General features: G+C 46.6%; 1 protein-coding gene across 1 annotated transcript in view; it reads right to left on the reverse strand.

The window, feature by feature from the left end:
* PRKCH (protein kinase C eta) overlaps positions 1-23,834 on the reverse strand; it is a 113,176-nt gene that overhangs the window by 53,837 nt on the left and 35,505 nt on the right. The window contains exons 3-9 of the mRNA XM_084519661.1: positions 12,418-12,568; positions 11,585-11,619; positions 10,025-10,113; positions 8,210-8,339; positions 7,167-7,294; positions 4,869-5,012; positions 3,959-4,132 (exon numbers count right to left, since the gene is read on the reverse strand). Coding sequence (XP_084375787.1) covers positions 3,959-4,132; positions 4,869-5,012; positions 7,167-7,294; positions 8,210-8,339; positions 10,025-10,113; positions 11,585-11,619; positions 12,418-12,568 — 851 coding nt within the window. The remainder of the gene's footprint in view (positions 1-3,958; positions 4,133-4,868; positions 5,013-7,166; positions 7,295-8,209; positions 8,340-10,024; positions 10,114-11,584; positions 11,620-12,417; positions 12,569-23,834) is intronic.

A 23,834-nucleotide genomic window follows, 5' to 3' on the forward strand; every position in this document is an offset into this window, starting at 1 on the left:
GCAGGTAAACGGAAAGGAGCAGTTTTGGGTGCTTGTGACCCCTAACGCAGAATCCGAGCTTATCCACAGGTCAGCCCCAGCACCTGTCAGCAGCTCACAGATTAGCGCAGCGGGAGCATAATCCTCTCTGACACTAAAGGATGGTTGTAAGGCCCTAGAAAAAGCAGAAGCAAACGGCTTAGGCAAGGTTGAAAGCACTCGAACCAAGACATTCTATTAAAAAAAATATTAAAATAACAGAGATTTATCTCAGTTTGTGGTGAGCAAGGGAGACCTCACACAGGTGCTGCTGGACCAGGCCAAACCCACTCCCTGCGAGGGACCAGCACAACTCCATCCCTTCAGAGGAAAGGAATCTGGAGGTGCAAGTCCCAAACTGCGCCTCCCTCCCTGCAGAGTGAGGGCCCTGCCCAGGGCCGAGCATGCACAGGGCCATGGCCAGCCTCTGCCAGCCTGCTGCACAGCCAGGGTTTGCTCCCTGGGCTCTGCAAACTGCGACCTACCGGGCAGAGACATCACTTGCAGCTCCTACCACCTAGCGGCTGCAATATTTCTCTGCAAAAAGCAAGAAGGCTGGCTGGAGGTCGGGCATCCTCAGCCCACCGTGGGCTATTAGAGCAGCTTACGCTGCAGCTGGGACTCCAGAGGACCACAGGAAAGAGGCACAGAGGCAGCACCAAAGAACAGGAAACCTTTCTGAAAATGATCAGCGAGTGATGTGAGCACAGAAAAAAAAAAAAAATCAGCTAACTAAACAGGCAAGCAAAAGTAGCAACAATATAGATGAACGCAGACAATGCACTGCTGTTTCTGGTGCTTGTGCCAGCTCAGCTAAAGCTAGCTTACCCGCACTACACAGCATCGTGCTGTGCAGTACAGACATGCCCTGGGCTGTGTAAGTCAGCCCTGGGCTCTAAGGCAGAAGGGTTTGCTGGTTTGGGTGGAATATGATACAAGAGTCTGAATTCGAATGGCTCCAGCTCCATCCAAACCTTCAGAACCTGTCCTCGAAGCGTGCAGCATTTCAGACACTTCTGAGCTCCTTCTTCCCAGCTCGTGTACCTTTCCTTGAGCTGGAGGGCCCATAACTGGACACCTGTATCCTAGCTGCAGCCTCACCGGTGCCGAGCAGAGGGGTGAGCAACGTCCCTGACCTCCTGAATCAGCCAGGGACATAGTTTAACTTATTCATAATGAGTCTGCTGGTTCATACTGAGCTTGGCATCTACCAGGTACTTTCCAGAAGGGATGCTACCCAGCCACTTAGTCCCAGCCTGTATTGATGTGTCCATGGCATCAGCCTCTTATTTTCTTTTGAAAAACTGTAAGAAGCCTCAAAATGGCTATTTCCCTAAAAATTCCTAAAGCCAGGCCCAGTAAGTCATTATTTACCCAGGATCTCCACTCATTGCAGACTGGAGTCATGCTTGTTTTTTTAAAAAAACACGAACCTTTAATACCACTTTTGTAGAGTTTGGGCTGTAAGTGTACGTCTGATGTAATTTCCACGTAACTGCAAGTGAAACCAGGCACTGTTCTGAGAAAACCTCCCCCCAGCTCCAACCAAATGAAGGTGCCTTGGTATTTTTAAACATGGTTTCAGGCTGACATTTTAAATAAGTGATTCCTTTTAGTTTATATATATGTGTGTGCGCGCCTATATATATATATATATATATATTCTTTTCTGTGAAGAACAAGCATAAACCTTAAATTTTGTATCAGCACCATTTAATCCCTCCTGTGCATCGTATACCCTGTTGCTGCAATCATTTTTCCATTATGGCAAAGGGTTTTAATTATGCTTTTATAAGCAATTTAGATCTGGTTATTCTGGATTGAGGTGGGTGTCACTGAGTGCAGAAGGTGGACAAAAAGACATGGTAAACCACAGAAGTCTGAAATTCCTTTTTTTTTTTTTTTTTTTTTTTGGTAAATGCTTCTCTTTTTGTTTTCGTTTATTACTGGAGGGAAGTTAGCAATCCAGATAATGAAACAATGCAGGATTCAAGTAAAAGAGGAACCTGAGAAAGACTGGAACTAGCAGGGGCCTGCTATGGCAAGCACCACTCCCTTGGCATCCTTTCAGAGACTGACCAGGTTCGGGGCAGCGAGGGCTGAGGGGTTCTTCCCTCCGCTCCTCTGATTAAAAGTTGGTCCAGAAATTCCTGTTCCAGGCTGTTCTACTGTTTAGCAACCTCCTTTTCATTTCCAGTCTAACTGTATCCATGGCCAGTCTAGACTCATTTAATCTTAGCCAGCATCTTGACAGCTTTGTTTCCCTTCTCTGTGACATCTGCAGACATCAATCAGATCCACTTTTTGCTTTCCATTTGCTAGTCTAAACAGGCTGAGTTCTTCCCTTTCTTCCCTTTGCAAAAGACTCCTCAATTACCTCGCAGCCCAGCAGACCTTCTTTGCACTCGCAGCAGATTGCATTCATTTTTTTAACGTGACAGACGCTAATAGCACGGTGACCTTAAATCTTCCCGAAGCGCACTGAAAATACCCTACACAGACCAGGACTGCATTTGCTATTTTCACATCTAAGTTGCGATCCTGTAAAGAAAGCCAAAGAGCATAGCAACGAGCTGCAAAAAAAGGCTGCTGTCCTAGATCTGACCTCAAACAGCTCTCATCAATACCGGGCATTTCTGATATCTTACATGAGAATTTCAGTAAGGCCATTAAAATCAGGCCATGTTTCTTCATATTATGGAACACAAAAGAGTTTCCTTGGTTACTAGTGACAACAGCGAGCTTTGTTTCTGCTATAGAGTGTGGCTGCTCTGTGAAACCATGTAAACTGTATATGTATTTAAAAAAAAAAAAAAAAAGAAGAAACACACCACCTCATTTCTATTACATGAGTCTACCCCATGGGCTCCACCCTAAACGAGCTCAATTCTCGAACTCCATAGCTGGCTGTTGCATCACCCCAGTGAGAAGAGAAACAGGTAGGTGGCAGGACACATTTGAATGCCTTTATTTTTTTTTGGTCTTCTTTTTCTCTCCTCCCCCCACCTCCCCCTTTCTTTTTTCTTTTGAGAAATTTTGGGTTTATGAAGGATTGAAGCCACAATTAATAGGTGAAATTTCTCCTGTCTCCTCAAACAGGGAAAACAAACTCTATCAGCATTTAGCAATGGACCAAAAGCAACTGGAAAGGAGCCCAGGCAGTCTGGAAGAGCTACACTGCAAAAATGCTTTGGTCCTAATAACAGCTTAGCTCAGGGACTCCCAAACTTACCTTGCTGGGATACTGCTGTGGCCACTGCCTCCATCCCAGCCACCCCTGCCACCACCCACGTCAGCAACAAGCTCCCACCCATATGCACACGCGGGAGGAGGCTCTCAGCTGAACAGGCAGCACGTGCAGTCTTCCACTGAGGTATACAAATCACAAGTGACAGCAATGCTGTCACTTGTCTTATCTACACGAGGAGAAATACCAGCCGTGTATGGGCCCGATCCAGCGTCTGCCCATGCCAGTAAAATCCCTGCCAGTAACCCCAGAAGGATATTTTGCGCAGTTCTGAGCAGACAGGACAAATGCAGCACTGTTAAAGTTCAGGTAGAAGGGCAGTAGGGTCTGAGATCCCACAGCAACTGGAGGACACTTCAGGCCTGCAGGAATTTACACTTATGTATTTGGAAATGCTCAATGGCATAAAAATGTTTCCAGGAAAGATATCTAAGATACATATAAAAAAAGGCTTCCCTGATACTTCCACTTTGTCAAGGAGTTTATAAGCCAGGATTTTGTTTGACAAATGCCTCAGTATCAGACGTTAAAGGCCCACAGTGCTCTGTTCACCCTTGAGCAGAGAGCTTTCTCCTGAGTTTAAGGTGGATATTTAGAAGAAGCAGGGGAACAAACACACAGGGCAGTGCTTTTATCCTAAACATACCAGCCTGTATCAGGAGGAAGGCTGTCCACTACCTGGGTTATACTTACAGGAGTCTGGAAGCAACAGTAGAGCTTGGTGAGGAATGGGTGGTTCCTTGCTAAGGAAAGGATGCGTTTCTCAGTCATGGTGCATTCAACATCGTCATCTTGGAGAATGACGTCCTTCTTCAGCACCTTCACTGCGTACAGCTGCCCGCTCTCTTTCATCTTGGCAAGCATCACCTAAACCAAAGGGAAGGGTGAATTGCAAGGGCCGAGCCCTCAGCCTTTATGAGCAACGCTGCGATTCTCGCAGCTTCTCACACTAGAAAGGTCAGTTATCTCACGAGCAGGCTTGTGGAAGCAAGTGAATCAGGCTGTTAGCATGGGCATCAGCGTACAGTCAACGGCACGTGCTACTGCCTGCAGCAGCCTTCTGCCCACACACCCCAAAGCCTGCTGTGGGGCTAGGTGCTCAAAGGTCATCCACCATCAGCCGAAATGCTCTGCCAGGGCAGACCCTCTGAGCACCCCCATCTGTCCCACTCCCCTCCTCAGTTATCGATTTCAAGTGCAGCATTTTGCACTGGCTTTGTGAGAATGAAACCCCAGTCACATTACATTTGAAACCTATGTTCTGTTTCTTTGAAAAAAAAAGTTTTCACATGCTCCAAGAAATGCTGCCCAAACAAGTGCTAATGCACACACGTGCAGTTTCTGGTATGGGCCCTGGCATGCAGCTGTTCTTCTGGTTGCTAATTTTCTTCTTTTTTGTGATATCCCATTCTTCACTTTGCTGTCAGTTTTCTTTCTCTTCCCTTCTTTCCCTTCTCTTTCTAACCAGCCTCATCGCACAGGGCACCAAAAGCAGCGTCCACTGGACAATCTGCACGTCTCATGATGAAATAACTCCACATGCCTTGAAGCTTCTCAAATAAGGAGCATGGTATTTCCCCGAAGAGCTACAAATAACACTCACCTTCCCAAAACTGCCTTTTCCCAGTACACGAAGGAAGGTTAAGTCTTTGATCCCAAGTTTGCTCGCTGAATTCTCACTAACATTGTTGCCATCCTTCACGCTGCCTTTCCCCTGATGTCTCAAAGTAGATCTCGAAGCCAGTTTCTGTGGAGAAAAGTAAATAAATATCACTCTGCACAGAAATCGTACTTTGTCTCAGAGGTGATCGCAGGTAGGCAGCCCACCCAACGTGGGCATTTAGGAGCTGTTCGGATGCGCTGCGTGGCCACTGCAACAGAAAGTGCATGGGTACTGCCACCCCACACAGCTGCTATGGGTACCAGCCAACCCTGTCACTGTGCAGAGGTGTGCTGAGATGTCACAGCTGGCTCCTGACCTGAGCATTTTACGTTGTAAATCCCAAGGCAGGCCTGTCTCTCTCTGCCCTCACTCCTAGAAAAAATAAAACAAGCGTGGAAATAAAAGTCTCCCTACTAACATCAGAGCAAAGAGCATCGTTTCTGCAGTATGAGAGGTGCTGGTGAAACCTAGAATCCAAACAGATTTCCTCTGACTCTCTCCAATTTCTACCTGATGCGAGGGCTCTTAAGAAAAGCCCATACCTCAAAATGCTTTTCTTTCCCACAGCTGTGCTCCTGGATTCCTCTACTGCTGCAAATTCAAATGAATGCTTTCCTTGCCCACATCAGCAATATGTGTCTGCATTTTCAGGAATTGTATCAGTATTAGCACGCATTTCTAGAGTTTCTGGTTTTGCAGAACGTGAAGACCAAGTCAATCTCCAGTGCCCTCTGCTCACTGCTTTTCAGGTATGAGTATGCACACAAACTGGAAGTACTTTTGTTTCATTTATTGGTGCGAACAAAGTCACAGGGACTTCTTGAGCTCCACCTTGTGACTGCTCTGATGTAAAGCAAAATTCTTCCCTGCACAGGAAGACTTCCCTTGCTGCCACAAAAATGGTAACCTCAGCCATGCAGAAAGAACCAAAAACATTCAGGAAACACCCAAGGAAACTCTCAGATTTAAGCTTCTGAACACTAACTGGAGCCTTTAGCTCACAAATAAGAAAAGAAGATTGCTAAACACCAAGCACAGATTTATATTTTCCTGGTCTCAGCGCAGATTTATATTTTCCTGGTCTCATTTTCTCTTGACATATATATTATGCAAACCATGAATGTGAACAAGTGATGATTTTTACAAAACTAAGTTGGGGGTGTGTGGCTTGTGTTTCCGTGTAACTCCAAGAATTACTGAACCTGAACTGTTGCAGCATGAAGCAGGAAAATAAGGAAGTCTCATTTTTTCTTAGCCAACTGAAATCAAAAGGAGCAGCACAGCTTAATGAGCACGCTAGGCTGAGAAAGCTTGATGTGGTCGATCAGTGCAGCTGACTAACAAGATTAACGACGGCTGGTGATTATCTTTTGGTTTTGAATATATATATTTAGGTCAAATAAAAATGTCTAGCGTTTTACTATGGGTTACTGGGGTCTCAAACTGACTTTTCAAAACTGCTAGCAAAAAAAAAATCTTCATGAAAGCCAATTTATTACCAAATAACAGCTCTGACTTCTGGTATTGTGTATGGACACTGTCACTCTAGCTCTTATGCTGTTTTAAATTTCCCAAATACATTCAGGTACACAACAGCTGAATTTTAGGGTGCCTTAAATAGTGACAGGCAGAAATTGTAACACATATGTGCCAGCCCTAGCAGTAATCTCACCAGGACCCTGGCTTGGACAACAAAGACCAGAGATGATGCTATGCTGACAGTGACCTTGGATTTTTGCTGGGGAAAGAATGGTAAATCGTGAAACAGATTGCCCAAAATGACTCAAAACCAGTGACAAAGCTAGGAAGAGAACCTAGGCCTCTTGCTTAGCTCTTCTCTTGCTCTATCACCAGTCACATCTACAGGCAGTGCATTTGTATTTGTGGAAAGGCTGAAGAAAGGCCTGGCATGAATTGCATTGACGATTTATTAGTTTGGGGTCTGATACTCTCATTTAGGCCAAACAGATGCAAGAATCAATGGAGTCACACCACTACGAAGCATAAACAAAGCAACGTTCATAGACTGATGCCTCCACCAGGGTAAATCTGGAGAGAAAACATCCATTTTCCAGGTGAAATCTTAGCCACAAGTCTCACAGAGCAACAGCCTACACATGCAGCCCACTGGCCAATGCCACTTGTCATTACTGAAGTCTCTGATTTCTCCTGGACACATACAAATTGGAGTCAGGTGTAAACATTTACAAATAGAGGAGGAAAAAGAAAAAGACTCACCGAATTTGGGGAAATGCTCCCAGGTTGCAGGCCCATGCACGCCAAGGTTTTAGCAAGCTCTGCTGAGTTCACCCCACAGTTTGGTGCAACATTTGCTTGGCATCGGATGTGGACGTTCATTTTACAGACTGGAAGGGGTGAAAAGGAAAAGCAAAGGAACAATTAGAACAACTTGGAGGGATTTATTGCTGAGAAATAACTTAGCAAAAGACTGCTCAGCTTCAGAAAATATACTGACCAGACTCTATCCTAGATCTGAACAAAAAGTGTATTTTTGCCACCGATCTCTGCCAAAACAAGGTTAGGACTCATGTAAGAGAACAAACTGCTGAAAATTGGGTTAGCATACATACCCCCAAACACTCCAAGTAGGGTGCTAGATTACCTGAAGCTACTCATAAGCAAAAGTATGTTTGTGAGGTATATAAATAACACTGCAGCTATGCTATCCATTTAAATTAGGATTTATAGTGCCACAGAATTAGCAACGAACTTTCCCTGCATTTGCAAATACCTAATTTTAGAGCTATGTTGAATAATGGGAGGTAAAATCTTTCTTGCTTTTACTCATGGACACACATACGACCTCTTGTGGGAGATGAAGGCAAATGGAGATTGTTTGTTACCTATACAACTTTACAGTTCATATCACTGAAACAAAAAAGTGGATACGTTTTGTCATCAAGTAACAGTGTGACAGTTTAGCCAACACATGGCAACGACCTTCTTTTCTTTGGATGCCTTTTGCTGCCTTATCTAATTAGGACAGATAATGAAAAGCTTCAGATAAAGAGATAAAATGATGCAGGAAGCAGAAATACCCAAGAATATTTTCAAACAGAGCTGTGCTGAGAGTAAAAATTTGAGTCCTTCTGGAAACCTGATATTAAAAAGTAAAAAAAAAAAAAATAATCTAACTCTTGCAAAGACGAATATTTATTGCTTGTCCTTCTCTTGGTTGCACAAATCAAGCTCACGCAGTGCATTGAGAGCCTAAAAATATATATCACGTTGTGAAAATACTACAGTAATAAGCTACTCACTTTTGCACTGTAGGCCCTGTCGCATAATTCCCCAGAGCAAGGAACCGCAGTGGTCACAGAAAGTTGGGACTTTGTAGTTGTGGACACTGAACTTATGAGGAATGTTGATTCCAAACCTCTGTTCAGTCACCTGAGGGGCCAAAAGAAAAGCAGAGATTTAAACGTTCAAATATACGCATATAGCAAAGATCACTTACATATTGACATCTAACTGCAGAACCGTGAAAATAATCCCAGCTCAGAAAACGTCCCAATCCATCACTTCACTGACATTTATCATAAGGACAATGACTGAAATCTCATTTGCAGAGAACCTTCTCTGGTTAACTTGCTGGGCAGGAGGGAATATCTGACAAAGCAGATTTTAAAGAAGGCCGCCCAGGCAATTTTAAATTCTTAAAACAAACTTGGAATTAGAAAGCATGGATTACCTCATCACAAACCTATCATGCTGAAGTGCCAAATATAAATTGCTAGTTACAGCAATTTGTAACTAAATAGTTCTCAAATGACTAACTTGCATACTGTGTGCGAACACGTAACTTTATGTCAAACGGGTGATTTCATTAAATTTAATATTGAATAGTTTTCCCAGCTCCTCCTGAAGTTCTCATTTCTTTTCTCACCCTCCTCTTTCATTTCAGGCCCACATTTAGCTTCATAGCTTGCTGTCATCCCCTTTTTAACTTTGTTCTTTTCCAACTGTGAATCTTTCAGATCTCGAAGACACCTTAGAAAAGGTTACATCAGCTGAAGGAACCCGTTCCCATTTAACCTCTTCATTACTTTCTAATTTGTGTCTCAACAAGCAGCTGCTGGAAGAGTGGCAAGGGGAACCCGTCGCTTAGCAAAAACTAGAGGGGCTACTGAAACGATGAGTTTAAATCAAGTGGTGCCTCCTCACCTCTGTCTTCTTTTAAAGCAGTTTAGATATGTCATAAACCATTCACAATGCTAAAAGGGGGGATGAGGTACAGGGATGATGACTTAGCATTAGACTTACACTTTAGCCTTGAGCATTTTAACTTATTTTTATCTGGCTTGGCAAGGGGTCATTTTAAGAAGTCTAGCTCAGCAGTTCTGAGTCAAGAAATAATGAGGAAAGGCAATTGCTTGCATGCACTTGAAAGGTTTCTGCATGGGATACAATAGATCTACCTCCCAATTAAGAATGTTTCAATTGAATTTCCTCGAAGAGTTATTAAACAATTTCCAGTTATAGAAATGAGATGCAATGCACAGTGCTGTTTTAGGTGGGGATGTTATTCCTGTCAAATACAGCCAAAACTAGCACAGAAGAAAGCCTTCAGAAACACAAGTTATGCAAGGGTTTCTTTATTACAACATAAATAATTTCAGGGAGTAAAGGTGTGGTGCAGTGACTAAATGGGCACTTTAAATTACCCAAAAAGAAAAATAAAAAAGGCAAAACAAAGAGCAGTGGTTGGATTTTAATGCCAGAGAAATCCACATCAAGAATTGGGCACCAAATTTTGATGATGACGTGGTTAATTGTGAAGGAAAATTACCAAGGAAAACGGTTTGATTTGCTATTTCTTGATGTCTTCAGATGAAGACCCTTCCTAAACTACGTGGTGGTCCAACCAGTTAGTGGAATTAACAGAAGAACAGCTAGATGATATTACACAGCCTATGTAATATCATAATGATAGGGATGCATGTCCCTATCATTCTTCCTCACTTTTAAATCCATGAACGAAGGTAGCACAGAACAGGTTCTATGACAGGAAAATACCCAGACAATCCTGAAGGTTCACAAACTATGATGACCCGAAACAACAAACGTGACTTTACCTTGAGATCGTTCTTGTTAGTATTGTTTTGGCACGTGCAAGCTGTAACAATTAGATGATGGCAGCGCTTGTGTACAACACAGGTGCATACTAGGAAATAAAAGAGGCATGCTGAAAAGAGCTTTTGAAAGACTCAGAACACATCACCCCATCAGCTGGTTTCTTTATGGCTCACTTATATTATCAGGACATGGTAAAAATGCAAAAAATAATCAAGGTGGTTCAGAATTTCATCTACAACCCACTACAAAAGAAATTTTGCACCGGATCATTCATACAGGCTAGAAAACAGCTGCCATAAAATACGGGAGATGCAAGGAGAAACAGCAGTGTAAAATGAGCTCCCTAAAAATGCTGTTGTACTTCTCCTGGGGTATTTCACACAAGTTACACAAACCACATTAGAGAACACAGGTCTGAGACACCAAAAGCCATTCCTACATCTCAGTGGCAAAGTGTCTCTCCCGTTGGATACCCAGCTGAGTGCTGTCCAGGTTAGTTTGTTAGGCTCAGTGCGGTGCTTGCATCTGAGAAGCTGGGTAACTGCAGCAGAACAATGCTGTGTCTAGGCTAATCAGCTAATCCCCATCAAGAGGGCTAATTAGCCCTAAAGCACAGCAGGGCTCTCTGCAGCTCTGAAGCTGGCTTGGCTGGAATGAACTTGGATTCCTCCACTCCATAACCCCGCGTGCACTGGAGCCAACACTAATGGCCACAGTGACTGATTGGGCAAGGAGATTTTTGTAATGGAAAATGTAAGCTGCAGACACATTGCAGGGTCCCACACTATTCTGTCTGTTGCTGAATCAAGCTTATATTCACAAGGCCTATCAGTAACGTTCACTTTTACCCAGAGATTGTATGCAGGATACCCATTTTGTTTACACGCAGCTTCCTTTCTTATCAAGACTCCAGCACCTTATTATATTGCACAAGAAACAGGCTGTGTTAGAAGGCCTGGGTGACCATGCACTTGTGAAGCCAGTAGTTCTGCTACCTATCATAGAAAAAAAGGGAAAGGAACTAAAACAATTAAGTGCAAACAAGGACCACATACATCGATCTATACAGCCATTCAGTGCTAAAACGTGCATTCAGACACAAGTGCTGCACCAGGCCATGAAACTGCCCTTTGAAGTCACATCCCTAATTTCACTTTGTTTAACTACACAGGGAGAGAAAGGAAGAGGGTGGCCATTCCAGCAAGGTATTTGTGTTTTAGTATCAGCTGGACACTGTGCTGAAGGGACATTAGGTTTCTCAGGCCTAGCTGGGTGTTGCACATACTCAGTAACTTGGTGGATCTGTACAAGAGGAAAACTGTGGGTGAAACACAGCAACAGGACCCCTCGGTGTTTGCATGAGCATGTGTGATTGTTCCTACACATATTAAAGCCACCAGACTGACACCTGCTCTAGTGCACAGTCTTGGCTGGCTGAGGAGGAAGATAAGCGGTGACTTCAGAGAAGCTTGTAACCACAGGACATCCCAGCAGCACGGGGAAGTGCTCCTGAGACAGCACACCCTACTCACACACAGTGCGCGAGCAGAGCACCTTACCTTGACACTGGTATCCCTGCTTCCCAAACACGCCCCTGTGCAAAGCAAAACATGAACAGAATTTAGTAGCAGAAAAGCAGCCTTCTTGTAGAGAGTTTACAGAAAAGGGAGTCAAAAGGCAAGAGGATCCCAAATGACCAGATCCCTGGGGAAAAACTGCCCAGCAATAAGGGTGCAATTCAGTACTGGGGGGGTGTAAGTGTAGCAAAGCACTGCCAGGGCCAGAGCTCACAGTTCGAGCTTGTCAATGTTATTCTCCAAATTCCCCCTCACTCTGGTTTCTGAAATACTTCGTTTTATTACAACACACACCACACTTATTAGACTGATCCCAGCAGCCCACACCCTGTTATTATCTCTCCTACTCCATGCTCTTTTGAGACATATATAAGTTTTTCTCCCTGCTCTGCCTACGCCCCCACACATATCATCCCACACCTTACACCTCCTCTGATGGCTTTTCTGTTCTCAGATATTTTCTCTAGTTTTTCAAGCAACTGTTTTTTCTCATCGTAATCTCAAAACTCCACTCAAACTAACATTTGTGGCCTTTCTTTACTTCTTTTCCTGAAATAACATTTGCACTTACAAGCGAGGAACATTGTCCTAGCCCCACACTCTCCCAGCTGGCTTCCAGCATCCAACCTACACATCAGCTCTGGCCTCTCTGCAGCAGATTCCAATTTGCAGTGTAAATGTACCCCTGGTGGGCATGGGGTGTCACTTTAGTAGCCCTTGGTGAAGTGCTGGGCAACCGATTCACAGATGGCATGTCAGTCCCCAAAACATAAAGGCTAGGAAAGTCCCTACCACTGCTTTTGAGTGATTCTTACCAGATGAACTCCCTGCAGTGTGAGCAGTACGTTGGCTGTCGCAGGTAGGTAGCCATGAATTTGTGCCCGTTCACCTGATGCACTCGCCTTCGCATCGCCCGCTGGCGCTTCCGAGTGAGGTTCTTAAAAATTCGATCCCTCGGGAGGGTTCCTATGCAGGAAAAACACAAAGCAACAAAGCATTAGCACTGCTGTGCACAACTGCTACCCCACTTTTTGCTATGGCAGAAAATTCTTTCAAAGATCACGATTACATTCCTGGTTTAGAAGTTGGATAATTAGGATCCAGTGCAAGGAAAGCATCTGGGAAAAGCAACAGGGTAAGTTAATGGCAAAGGCCAAAATCTAGAAATAACTGCTTCTTCTCATCTGCCTCTCGCTCCTCTCCCATGTTGAGACATGTCACTAACACATTGATTCATAAGGTGTAAACAGACTAGAAGCTCAAGGCTAATGTGTTATCACAACTCACAGCTCTTTGGGTAATAACTTCTGAAAATGTGCCTGCGTGCAACTGACTGACCAGCCCCGTGCGGTGGTGCTGAGCCAAAGCCATCACTCGCTTGCTGAATAGAGTTTATCCTCCTTCAGTATCCTCATGCTACGCTTCACTATCACCATTTGTAGTGACTTTGCTGTTTGGTATGTGTCATTCTCCACTTTCTTTAAAGGGCTCATTTAGCAAAGGACAGGTAATATTTTATAGTTCTGGAGAGCAACACCCCAGGAGCTGTTGGCACTGAAAAACTCAATCATCTCAAAACTTACTGTTATTGATTTGTTTATTTTTAAAAGCATGTTTAGTTCAGCCATATAACAATTCCCGAGCAAAGCTCAGTTTACACAAAACAAGTCACTCTTACAACACAGAACTGAGCCCTGGATCCAGAAAGTCATTCACATACAGCAGCAGACATCTGTCTTAAAAATCGCAGCCATCTGGCTTCTGGGATCCTTGCACAGACCAGGTCAGACTCATCTGAGCTTCCCAGATCAAAGCCTCATCTGGGCCACACTTGCCTCAGAAGAAAGAAATGAAATTTGCAGTGTTCAAGTCAGTTGCTTTCCAGAGGATAGGATTAGGCCCTCCTAACAAGTGCACCCTGGGGACACTTGCCGGAGTCTGCTGCAGGACAGCGTGCACCAGCACACTCAGGATGCCTGTTTCGAGGGCAGATTGCTGCAAGACAAAAGCCAGCTATTGCCAAACCCCTCTGCATGGATGTAATGCCACAGGAAGAGCAGGCGGTCTGTAAACTTCCCAGCCCTCTGATCGTCCCAGAGCAGCTGATCAGCAGCAGTACCCAAACACAGCTGTTACTGTACCACTTCATTTGCCCATAAAAAGGGGGCAGAGCATTTCCCTGCTTTCAACTAGCTTTGTTGATTAACTGCTAAAAGAAAAAAAAAAAAAAACATCGACTTGAAGGCTTGAAGTGTAAGAGTCCCACATCACAGGCGTATTTCCTGGTCCTTTCTGTAAGAGTGGAGATTAGGGAAGCCATCCCATCAGCACTGAACCCAGCCACTTCAAAGGGATGCAAGCCACATGATGTATTCCTCTGAGTGTTCCTGCCACACAGGTTTCGAAGCAAAGCCGGCCATAAAGCTCAGTTTTGCTTTTCTTTCTGCTGCGTGCTCCTACCCATTTGCGCGCGCAGCACCTCCAGAGGCACTGACTGGAAACTTCATCCCCAATGACTTAACTGTGACACGGAGCTTGGCCTGACTGTGAAACAGCTTGCATTTATTTCTAAAGTGGAAGCACACTGTAAATTAGGATTTTCCCATTAAAGCAGAAAAGGATGTGGTATGGATCATCCAAGCACTTAAAAAGAAATGTGTCTTCTTCACTGCCGAGCTTCAAGCAGTTGCTCAGAAAGAGAGGTGTAGAAAAGCCTGCCTTTCTAGGGAAGTGCTTAAATGTGTTTAATTCTCACCAAAGCCAACAGGACTCAAGTGACCACAGGAATTGCCAGGCAGAATCACAACATTGGCCCATCTAGTTCAGCATCCTGCCTCTGTCAGTGGGCAACCAGGAACACATGACAGCAAGATGGAGGAGCCCTGCAGCTGTGAGATAATTCGCCTCTTTCCCCCACACAAGATGTCATTTTGATCTCCAGAAGTGCGAGCTGACGTGCGGAGGTTTAATATCCCTTCCAAACATTCAATCATCACTGCGCCATCTCAATAGCCTTGTTATCTACCACAGAAAACATGGCTGAGGAGAACTTCAAGAGGTCAACCAGTTCATCCTTCTTCCCCTAAAGAGGAAGCCAGTGCCTTCACTGAGCTCAAACTTCATGTGAGAGAATAAAAAAAAATAAAAAAAATCAGAAATTTCCTTCCATTATTTTGGAATTTGCCCACCTTTAAATTCCAGCGCACTTACCCTTTGTCTAGGTGTAAGCTTACACTTAAGTGTTTTTCTGAATCAGGGCCAAAAACCTCAGTTGGCAACGTTTTCTGGCCTGGAGCTCAGCACGCACAGGAGACCTTCCAAGGAATGGAAAATGGGATAAAAGCCCCCCTCCACGAGCAGCCCCCGGGTGGAGAAGAGCAAAGCGGCCCATGGGGCTACCAGGCGGGACACGCAGTGCGGCCCAGGGCTCGGCCTGCTTGCAGGCAGCCCGCGGTTCTAATACGGTTCACAAAGGGCCATTAATATTTAAAACGTTCCTCAAAATTCATGTTTTCCCACATTACACCGTTGCCATTATCCTGTGCATTTCTCCAGGTGCAGGTCTTCCAGGTGATCCTCACCCATGCTTACGTTCATCCCACATTAAGTTACAGAAACTTTAGGGTTTGCTAAACAGGAGACTGACTCCTGCACTACTTGCAGCATGCCATCAGCTCTTTTGGGTCCATGTTCTCCCCATTTCCCGATGCTGTCTGGAGTGAAAACGGGAGGGAGAGCCCAGCACACCTCAGGGCTGCAGGAGGCCATATCCACTATCCACCAGGCGATCTGGTTGATCCAAACACACGGCCACGTCCCACAGAATAAATTCCTCCTTCAGAGGGCCTGAGCGCTCCCCAACCCCTCACACCACGGCACGGAGCGGGTGAGTTCAGCCCTCCGACAACAAGGCCCAGGTGATTCTGAAATGGCGGACCACCACCACCAGCTATCCTTAGCACCAAAACCACCTTAATCCCGACAGCCAGCCCTCACCAGGACGGCAATTCCTCAGCACACAAGCACCAGCTATGCCAAATCACCCACACCATCGCTCTCAAGAGGCTGTGGGCCAAAATCATCCACCCAGTGCTCGAGCCTGCTTTCGGACAGGGTGGCCATTTAGTGTCACAGGGTGTAAGGTCGCTGCAGAAGTCTTTCTGCTCACAGTCTCTGGAGTTTCCTACAGAATATAGATTTTCTGCTCGTGTGCTGACAGGATTTTACCAAACAAAGCGGCTCCAGAGCACTTGAGGAAGACCCAGACTTTGAAAAGCCTCTAATCTCTGGTGAAGCAACAAACCACCACGAATGGTTTGGATGTCCACATACTGCTAGAAAAACAAGCAAGCAATTACCCATTGAAGGGAGTTGTCTGTGCTGATGGTTAAATATGGATGTCTGTAACTATGGGGTACTTACTGCGCCTGGCTATCTGTAAAAGCGACTACAAAGCCAAGTACTAAAAAGCCTCTTCCCCTTTCCTCCTCTCCACTCAGGCCTAACACGTGTTTATGGCAGTGGAAATTCTGCGTGTGGAGGGAGAGGAGAGTAAATAACCCACCGAGTCAGCTGGGGATGGCTGCAGGCACTGGTGCCCCGCTCACCCAGATGGCAGCGCAGTCACCCTGCCCTGCCTGCCCCCGAGCCCACCCGATCCCACCTTCCCGGACGGAGAAACCCCCTTTCCCCATCGCATACCTTTAGGACAATTAAGCACAACTGCTGTAACAAAGTTATTTATCCATATTGCCCAGTGCCACTACCCACTGCTCCTTCCAGCAGTCCTGGCTGGAGCTCAGCTGCTCCTGGTGCAGGAAAGACAAAGCAAGCTCTGCTGGAGAGACATGTAAATTCATTTCTCAACAAGCCTTTCTGGAACAGTTTTTTATTTATTTATTTATTCCAAGGGTTTCTTTCAGTTAAGTCCTTAAGTGGTGGTGTAACTACGGCAGTAAGACAAACGGAGAAGCTGCAGCATGACGTGCTGCGGAGTCCCTGCTTGCCTCGGAGCAGTCAGAGCGTGTCAGAGCTCACCCATCAGAAATGAATCTCAGCCCTGCTGCCGTAATGCTGGCACTACAAAGTATTCGGGTACGCCCTGGCACGTGAAGCTTTCTAGTGTTATAGTTCAGCACGTGTCAATAAAACTTGCTTTTGAAAGAAAGATATTCCAAAAGCAATGTTAAGCAGTAATGCTAATAGATTAAAACTTAACGAAGCCTTTTTTATTAGTACCAGTATGCGTGCTGTCCTGTGCTCCCCTAGGAGCACCCCAAGCAAGATCCCATCATACTGAACACCATATAGGCACGGCGCAGAGCCCAAGCACAGGGCTCACTGGGCTGCAAAAAGCACATGAGCAGACTGGAGGCCAGTGGCTGCAGCTCACAGCCGCTCACCAGCACCGCAGCACAGAATAACTGCTGGGATCAGGCTGATGGCCCTCCTAGCCCATGTCCTGGCAGCGAGTAGTGGGAGGGTTTAGGAAACGAATATAAAAACCATCACCTACATTGGGAAGGAAAACACACACCCATCCCTTCCAGCCATCAGTGGTGCAGGAGCTTTCTCAGTGTTCACCTAACAGCAGGCTCCTTCCTATTTACTGAAAATAAACAGAGGCTAAACCCAGATGTTTATTTTCCAAGCTGGAAAACATGTATGCTATGAAAAAATCCCTTACAAAGACTTGGTGTATCAGTTAACCAAGAGTTTTATCATCACAATCCCACGGATAGTCAAAACCACAGGAAGCCTTCCTAATTAAAACACCATAAACACAATGCAGCATTGAAGAAGCTGATAGCCCAGCTCTGAGAGGGGAAAAGGATTTAAAGGCTACGACCTGAAGCTGTACTTCCACGGCTGATTGTTCTGCTTCCCCAGAACATGTGCTGTAGATGGAAAGCCTTTCCTTTCTTAAGGACTGCAAACATTTCTCTTCAGTTCACTCATAAGTTACCTGGACGTGTGAATCTGCCAAAGGCAAGCAGCCACATCTCCAGGAAACTTCTTAACTACATGGGTAGTGGTTCGCTTTCACTTCACATCCATGCGAGCTTCTGTCCTGCAATTTCTATCAGTCTGTGCACAAAAACAGATCAGTTCAAATCCCAGCAGAGGCTTACAGCAAGGCAGACATGTGGCACATCAAACAGAGGCTGAGGCTCGTGTTTGAGCCAGCTGCTGTTTTCCTTCTCAAAGCAGAAGCTTGGTACGAAGACCAGAGAAAGAATCAGCTTGATCTGGCGGGGCTGGGGTGTCTTCTACCAGCACTTGACAGAAAGGCCATTTTAACGGGCAGTTCATCTTTTGAGATGTCAACCAGTCAATATTGTCTGAAAGAACATGAAGCAATAATAGAGCAATTTGCTCTGACTTCAAAAACCAGGAGTTTTCCCACTTGTGAGTACGAAGCGGTGTTCTCAGCAGTCTCAGAGAGGCACAGCACATGCGATCATCGTTACCCCAGACAGAGCATCAGGTCACACAGAATTACACACCCAAGGCAAGGCCTTTGGTTCTCATCCACATGCTGAAGTAGGGCAGACCCCCTTTCTTGTTTTTCTGCCCGGTTTAAGACATAAACCCATCTCAGCTCTCACCCTCAGCGCTAAGTGATCAGCAGCATCTGAATATCGAGGCTGAATAATGATTTTGGAGCGCAGCAGCAGTGAGAACAGGATCAATAAAGTTCAAGCAACAGCACTAGTGAACATGACGGCGTTCAGCTACTGCCATAAATCCCATCACAAGCTTATTTCTGGAATCACACCGTGACACCAAAGCTCTGGCAGCAACAGGAGGTGAGGAAGAGATCACGATGCTGAGCAGACACATCTCAAGTTAGCACCAGGACCTTCTGGAGAAGCTTAATTTGCTTCACAGTCTCTAGCACTTGGATGTAGCAGTGCCAGGGCCAAGGCAAGCTTGGAGGAGCTGAAGAGCCCAGCACATAGTTGCCAAGGGGCCATCCACAGGCACGGGACAGAAGAGGGCTGAGAAGTGGAAGGCAGAGCCTAGTGCTAAGGCTCAAGAAGGAAGAGCTGCTTTATATCTGTTTGCATAAGTCCTGTGAGAAAGTGAGAGAGGAGGATGAATGCAGCTTGAGAAACTTAAAGCAACCAGCAAGGGCGTATTCTGCTGCCACTTGGAGTCTACAGACCAGCTACGAATACTACAGAGGTTATTTTGCATAGTTTTAATCATGATTGCCACACAGCTTTTCAGATACACGCAGAGCAATTCAAAAATCTGATTTTTCCATATCTGCTCTTATAAATTGTGTGATTTTTTTAAATCTATTTAGAAGTCTGCTTGTGGATGTTGACAGTTAGAGAGCAAGGCACCGCAGCATGTTGTACAGGGCTGCAAAACATGATGGTAAGGCTTTTTCATTCATTTCTGTAGCAAGTAACAACGAGGAGGAAATGGGATGTGGAGAATAATGGAAGATTTCCCTGAACATGAACAACCCCATGCCACAAAAGACCAGGTTCTGAAATGGAAATCATCACATGCCAGCTGGTTTGTGCTGCCCAGGCCACAGAAGAGATGCCGGCTGCCAAGGAGGATGTGTTTGATGGGAAAGCCACTTCCTTGTGCTTCCCTCTTCCTTCTCCTTACAGCCACACCACAGTGAGAGAAGGAAAAGGACAGCTCCATTTTTCACCTACGTGTTTCTCTGCCAACAGCAAGAAACATTTTTCTTATGCTCAGTTTGTCTTTCTGCCTCTACAAGTTTCTGCGTTAGTTTGGAGATAGTAACCTCGTGATATTTGTTTGAAAGAGATACCAGGCTGGGGTGATAACAGCTAAGAACTGCCTCAACATGCACAAGGAGGAGATGCCAGGGGAAAAGGTTTTTAATTTTAAATCGGAGGAGGGACTTGACAGGCAGCAGATCCCTGGAGCGCTGAACGGAGCCCTCTGGAGCCCCAGACAGGCCCTGTAACTGGAAGGCCCACTAATATCTGTGCTGTACCCAGCAGGAGGCACACGATACCCATGCGGTGTGTAAAAGCAGGATAAATTAGTCAGGTCACATCCAGCGAGATGACAGACGGGAGCTTCCCTCCGGCTGCAGCTGAACGTGATCTTCCAGCTGCAGCTGGGCTGGGCGAAGACACCCGGCCCCAGCCCCAGCCCCGTGCTGCCTGCTCACGATGCTTTCCCCTCCCCAGCCCCTCGGCCCTGCCGGCCTCACTCCATGTGCAAGTGGAACCCAGTCCTGTCACGCTGATCTGGGCTAGGAGCAGGCAACAACAAAACCTGAAGCTGACCCACACAACTGTAATAACCGTGTCCCCTCCCCAGGTGGGATAGAGCTGCACATCCGCCTGGAGTCCTGGTTTTACCATACGATGGGGAAAATCCTCCTTCTTGCTTGAAGATGTACAAATAATAATACTACCTTGTACTTCTTCCTGCATCGCTCGTTGAAGACTTAACGAACTGATTCCTCTCTCCCCTCCCCTTGCCAATTATACTCATTATTATTTCCTTCTGCTTAGGCAAGTGAATTTCCATTGTAAAACCTCCTGTTAGTCCTTCCCACCTATTAAACCGAAGAGAAAAATGTTGAGATGTGATTTATTGGGAAAGGAAACCATTTAAATGTATTATTCATTAAAAACAGGAAAATAAAACTAACAAAGCAACTTTGATCTTTCCCATGATTAATCCGTGCCCCAGAAGCCCTCCGTACCATAAGTTTTAGAAGATTTCAAGCTACGCTGCGCCGGCTGAAGGGTACAAGCAGTACCGATGGAGTGACAGCATTAATAGGGCAAAGTTAGCAGCACCTGTGCAAAATCCTTGAGAAACACATAATTGGCACGCTGGGCAAACCAGCAGGGAGATCCTGAACTTTCCCCTGATCCCGACGCCTCGGGGCTCGTGTGTGTTGTAAGAGCCAGCAGCTCATGCTTGTCGGTAGCTCCACCGTCGGTGTTACAACACGCGGCGAGGAGGCCTTACCTCCCCAGGAAAGCACGAGTTTCCAAGTGGCAGCTATTTTTAACCAGATGCAGCTTCGTGCTATTTTTAAGCAGATGCTCCAGGGACACCCTTCTTCTGGGCTGCGTGGCCAGCTTCGGGATCAAAATCAGCCAAGAGCATTAAAACCAGTGTGGCTGCACAAGGTTTCACGCTCGAGTCCATTTGCTTACAAGCCATGCCTTTATGTTTAAGCAACGCAACTTTTCCAGAGAGATACAGGCTCAACATCTGTCTCGGAGAAGGGGCACCACCAGAAAGATATTCTTTATGTAACATGAGACAAAAAGCATAAAGAAAGCCTGTTGAAATGGGAATACCAAGCAGCTTGCAGCCAGCAGGACCCGAGGTCTTGCAGGAATTCGACAAATTGCAGCCACGTTACAGCACACTGCAGCCGTCCCTGGGATCAAACCTCAAGTTTCCTTACTTGGGGCACCGCATCTTGCGGTGGGAAAGCAAATTGTAACCAACAGCACAACTGGAACCTAGACAGGAAGAAATTAATTGGGAAAGTTAAGCTAACGAAGTTGGACAATTGACTTCAACACTCCCCTTTTTCTGCTCTTGGGGCCGTGCAGCAGAGCTCACCGGTGCCTCAGCCTTTTCCAGGTCTTTGCTGGGTGTTTGCTCGGTGCTCCCTTGGAGGGATGCCCAGCACCTGAGTCACCAGCAGCAGCTCCTGGCCGCCTGGTCACCCAAATCACACCGAGCCAGCCCGAGCAGCCCGGCCGCACACTCAGCCCTCATTGCACAGCCGATCCCTGGTACTCTCGAGATTTCCATGTGGCAGCTTGCTAATCAGTTCCCTAATTGCAACAGCCTTAAAAAGCAGGTTGTTTACCATGTCGCTCTCCCACGCAGGTTCCCACACACCACGGGCTGAGCGAAACGCCGCCGCAGCAAGGCGTTTGTCAGAAAATAAATAAATTCAGCCTCCCGTGCTCCAAGCTTATTGCTGCCGTGAGGAGGCTTGCCAAAAGGCAGCGCCTCTTCTCGTCAAGACAGTCCCAACTCGGTAACGCGGCGAGGAAATCATCTGTCTGCAAGTGCTCAGCCCGACGATAGGTTTGGCTTCCCTTCGCAGCCGGTCCAAAAGCCCTCCTGCAGGTGGCACGGAGCATTTCTGCTCTGCCCCACACACTGCACCTGTCCCAGGGCTGGTGGATTATCATCGTTCCCCAGAGGGATTTCCTGTAGGGCCGTGGGCCAGGAGGAGTGTTTGGAAAAGACATCTGCCCCAGACAGCCTCCCGCCCGGCTAACGCAGCCAGACGTGACCGCTCCCACCGCCCCGTCTCTCCCCCGACAGGGTTTTTCACACCGCGATCCATATTTCTCCATTTCGGAGATACATCTCCGAGATTTCAAAAGCAGATGTCCCAAATCCACGCAGCCACAGCTTGGAAAGCGCTGGGTGCCACATGGGCAGGGCATTGCTTGCCTTGGCTCGGGATCTCTGCGCCGAGGGAAGGGGCCCTGCAGGTTCCTCCAGCTCTCCAACAGCCACCAGAGCCACCAAACCCATTTCATTCCCACAAACGGCCGGCCCCTTCCACGAGGTGTAAGAGCAGCAGCGCCGAGGACGTGCTCTGCCTCCCTGAGGGCTCTCCCATCTCACCCGCCTCGACTAATGAAGACGCAGAGGTGGCTGAGCGGGAAGGAAGCCACTTTCTCCACCAGCTTGTGATAGACACCTAAGCCTGCAGCTCCTTTCATCTCCTTGCCAGCGCCTCACGGAGCAGGAACACACGGGGAGGGAATTTGGTTAGGCTCAAATGGCAGGAGATGAAAGTCAGACTACGGCTTGATGCTCCCAACAGTGTCCTTGCACTGCGTTAAGCAGTTCTTCCCCCGTACAGCAGCGCCGTGCTTTCCTTTCAGATTCTTCACCCATCCCTGACGTGCTCGGGGCTGTGCAGGCTGGAGGTGAGACGTCTTCCTCTGCCTTTGGCTGCTCTGCAGTGACTGCTATCAGGGGCTGCATCACCAACATATAGCAAGGCCAGGTGTCAGGCACAAATTTCAGCATTTCCTGACGTTTGAGAGTTTGATTTTGTCGCTTCTGTGACATCCCTCAAATTAAAAGGTTTTTCTTTTTAAGATGATTTTCGAAATAAAGAAAAGCATCGCTGAAAACAAGTTACAGCCACGGGAACTGTGGCAGCCTTCCCCTAGCTCACCAGCAGGGCTGGTCCCATGCACACAGCGCTGTCCTCGCTCCCTGGAACCAAGTGAGAAACAGAAAAGGGCTGGATCTGTGCAGCAGATCCAGCTCTGGTGACAGAGGGACGGGCTGGCTCTACAAGTTTCACACCTTGAAGGGAGAAAAGAGCTGAGATTCTGGAATAAAAACTTGCTCTTCTACTGTCCCCTCAGCTCCTCTAGCACATGCGTCCTTATTCTCCCCTACCCTCCCTCCAAGCTTCTTGAGGCTCTTTGTTTCCTGCAGCTTCTGGCCAGCTCCACCATCATCTCCCCCCAGCCCAGTTTCCTTTTTCCTTCCACCTCGCTTTATATTTCCCTCTGTCCTTCCTCCCAGGTACGTTTTCCCAAAGGCAGCAGAAGGCAGATGGAGGCTGCAGAGGCTCTCATCCCTCCCACCCTCTCCTCTGCCAAGCCTGAGGTCACCCTGGCAGAACGACACCGGGATCTTTTTGTTCAAAGCCGTATTTTGATCCAGCATCTCGTTCTGCAAAACAACTGAATCATTTCGGCTGAAGCATTCCAGAAAACAAACATAAAACAGCTGGCACTAAACCCCATCAGACAGCATGTCAAGCTGGGAACACTCAGGAACAGCCCAAAACAGGGGCGTATAAATTGTGAGCATTAGGATCCACCTCTGAAAGCGCCACTAGAAGATGAGCTCTGCTTAACTGCAGCTTACTGAAGGCTGAAGACCCTGTTCTGCTTGGCTGAAAGCAGCTCTCCCAGAAAGGTTGCTATCTCACCTTGGAAAGCAAATTAAAGGGTAGAAAAGATGGGAAAGGCAAGGTTTAAATAGCAAAAAAAAAAATCTGAGCACATTTAGGGTTGCATGTAGGTGGCAGATGTCCCTGTACTTCTTCCTACCTTGTCTGGCACTGATCAGCTCAGCCCAGACCCTTTCTTTCCCTCCCCAAAGGCTTTCTTAGGATTGTGGGGAAATTTCCCAAGGCTTTGCATCATCCCAGTCCCACAGAGTGCAGGAATTCACTGCCGTGACATCTACAAGCAGCAGCAGATTGGTG

Source organism: Aythya ferina, assembly GCF_964211825.1.
Source record: "Aythya ferina genome assembly, chromosome: 5".
NCBI classification, from domain to species: domain Eukaryota; kingdom Metazoa; phylum Chordata; class Aves; order Anseriformes; family Anatidae; genus Aythya; species Aythya ferina.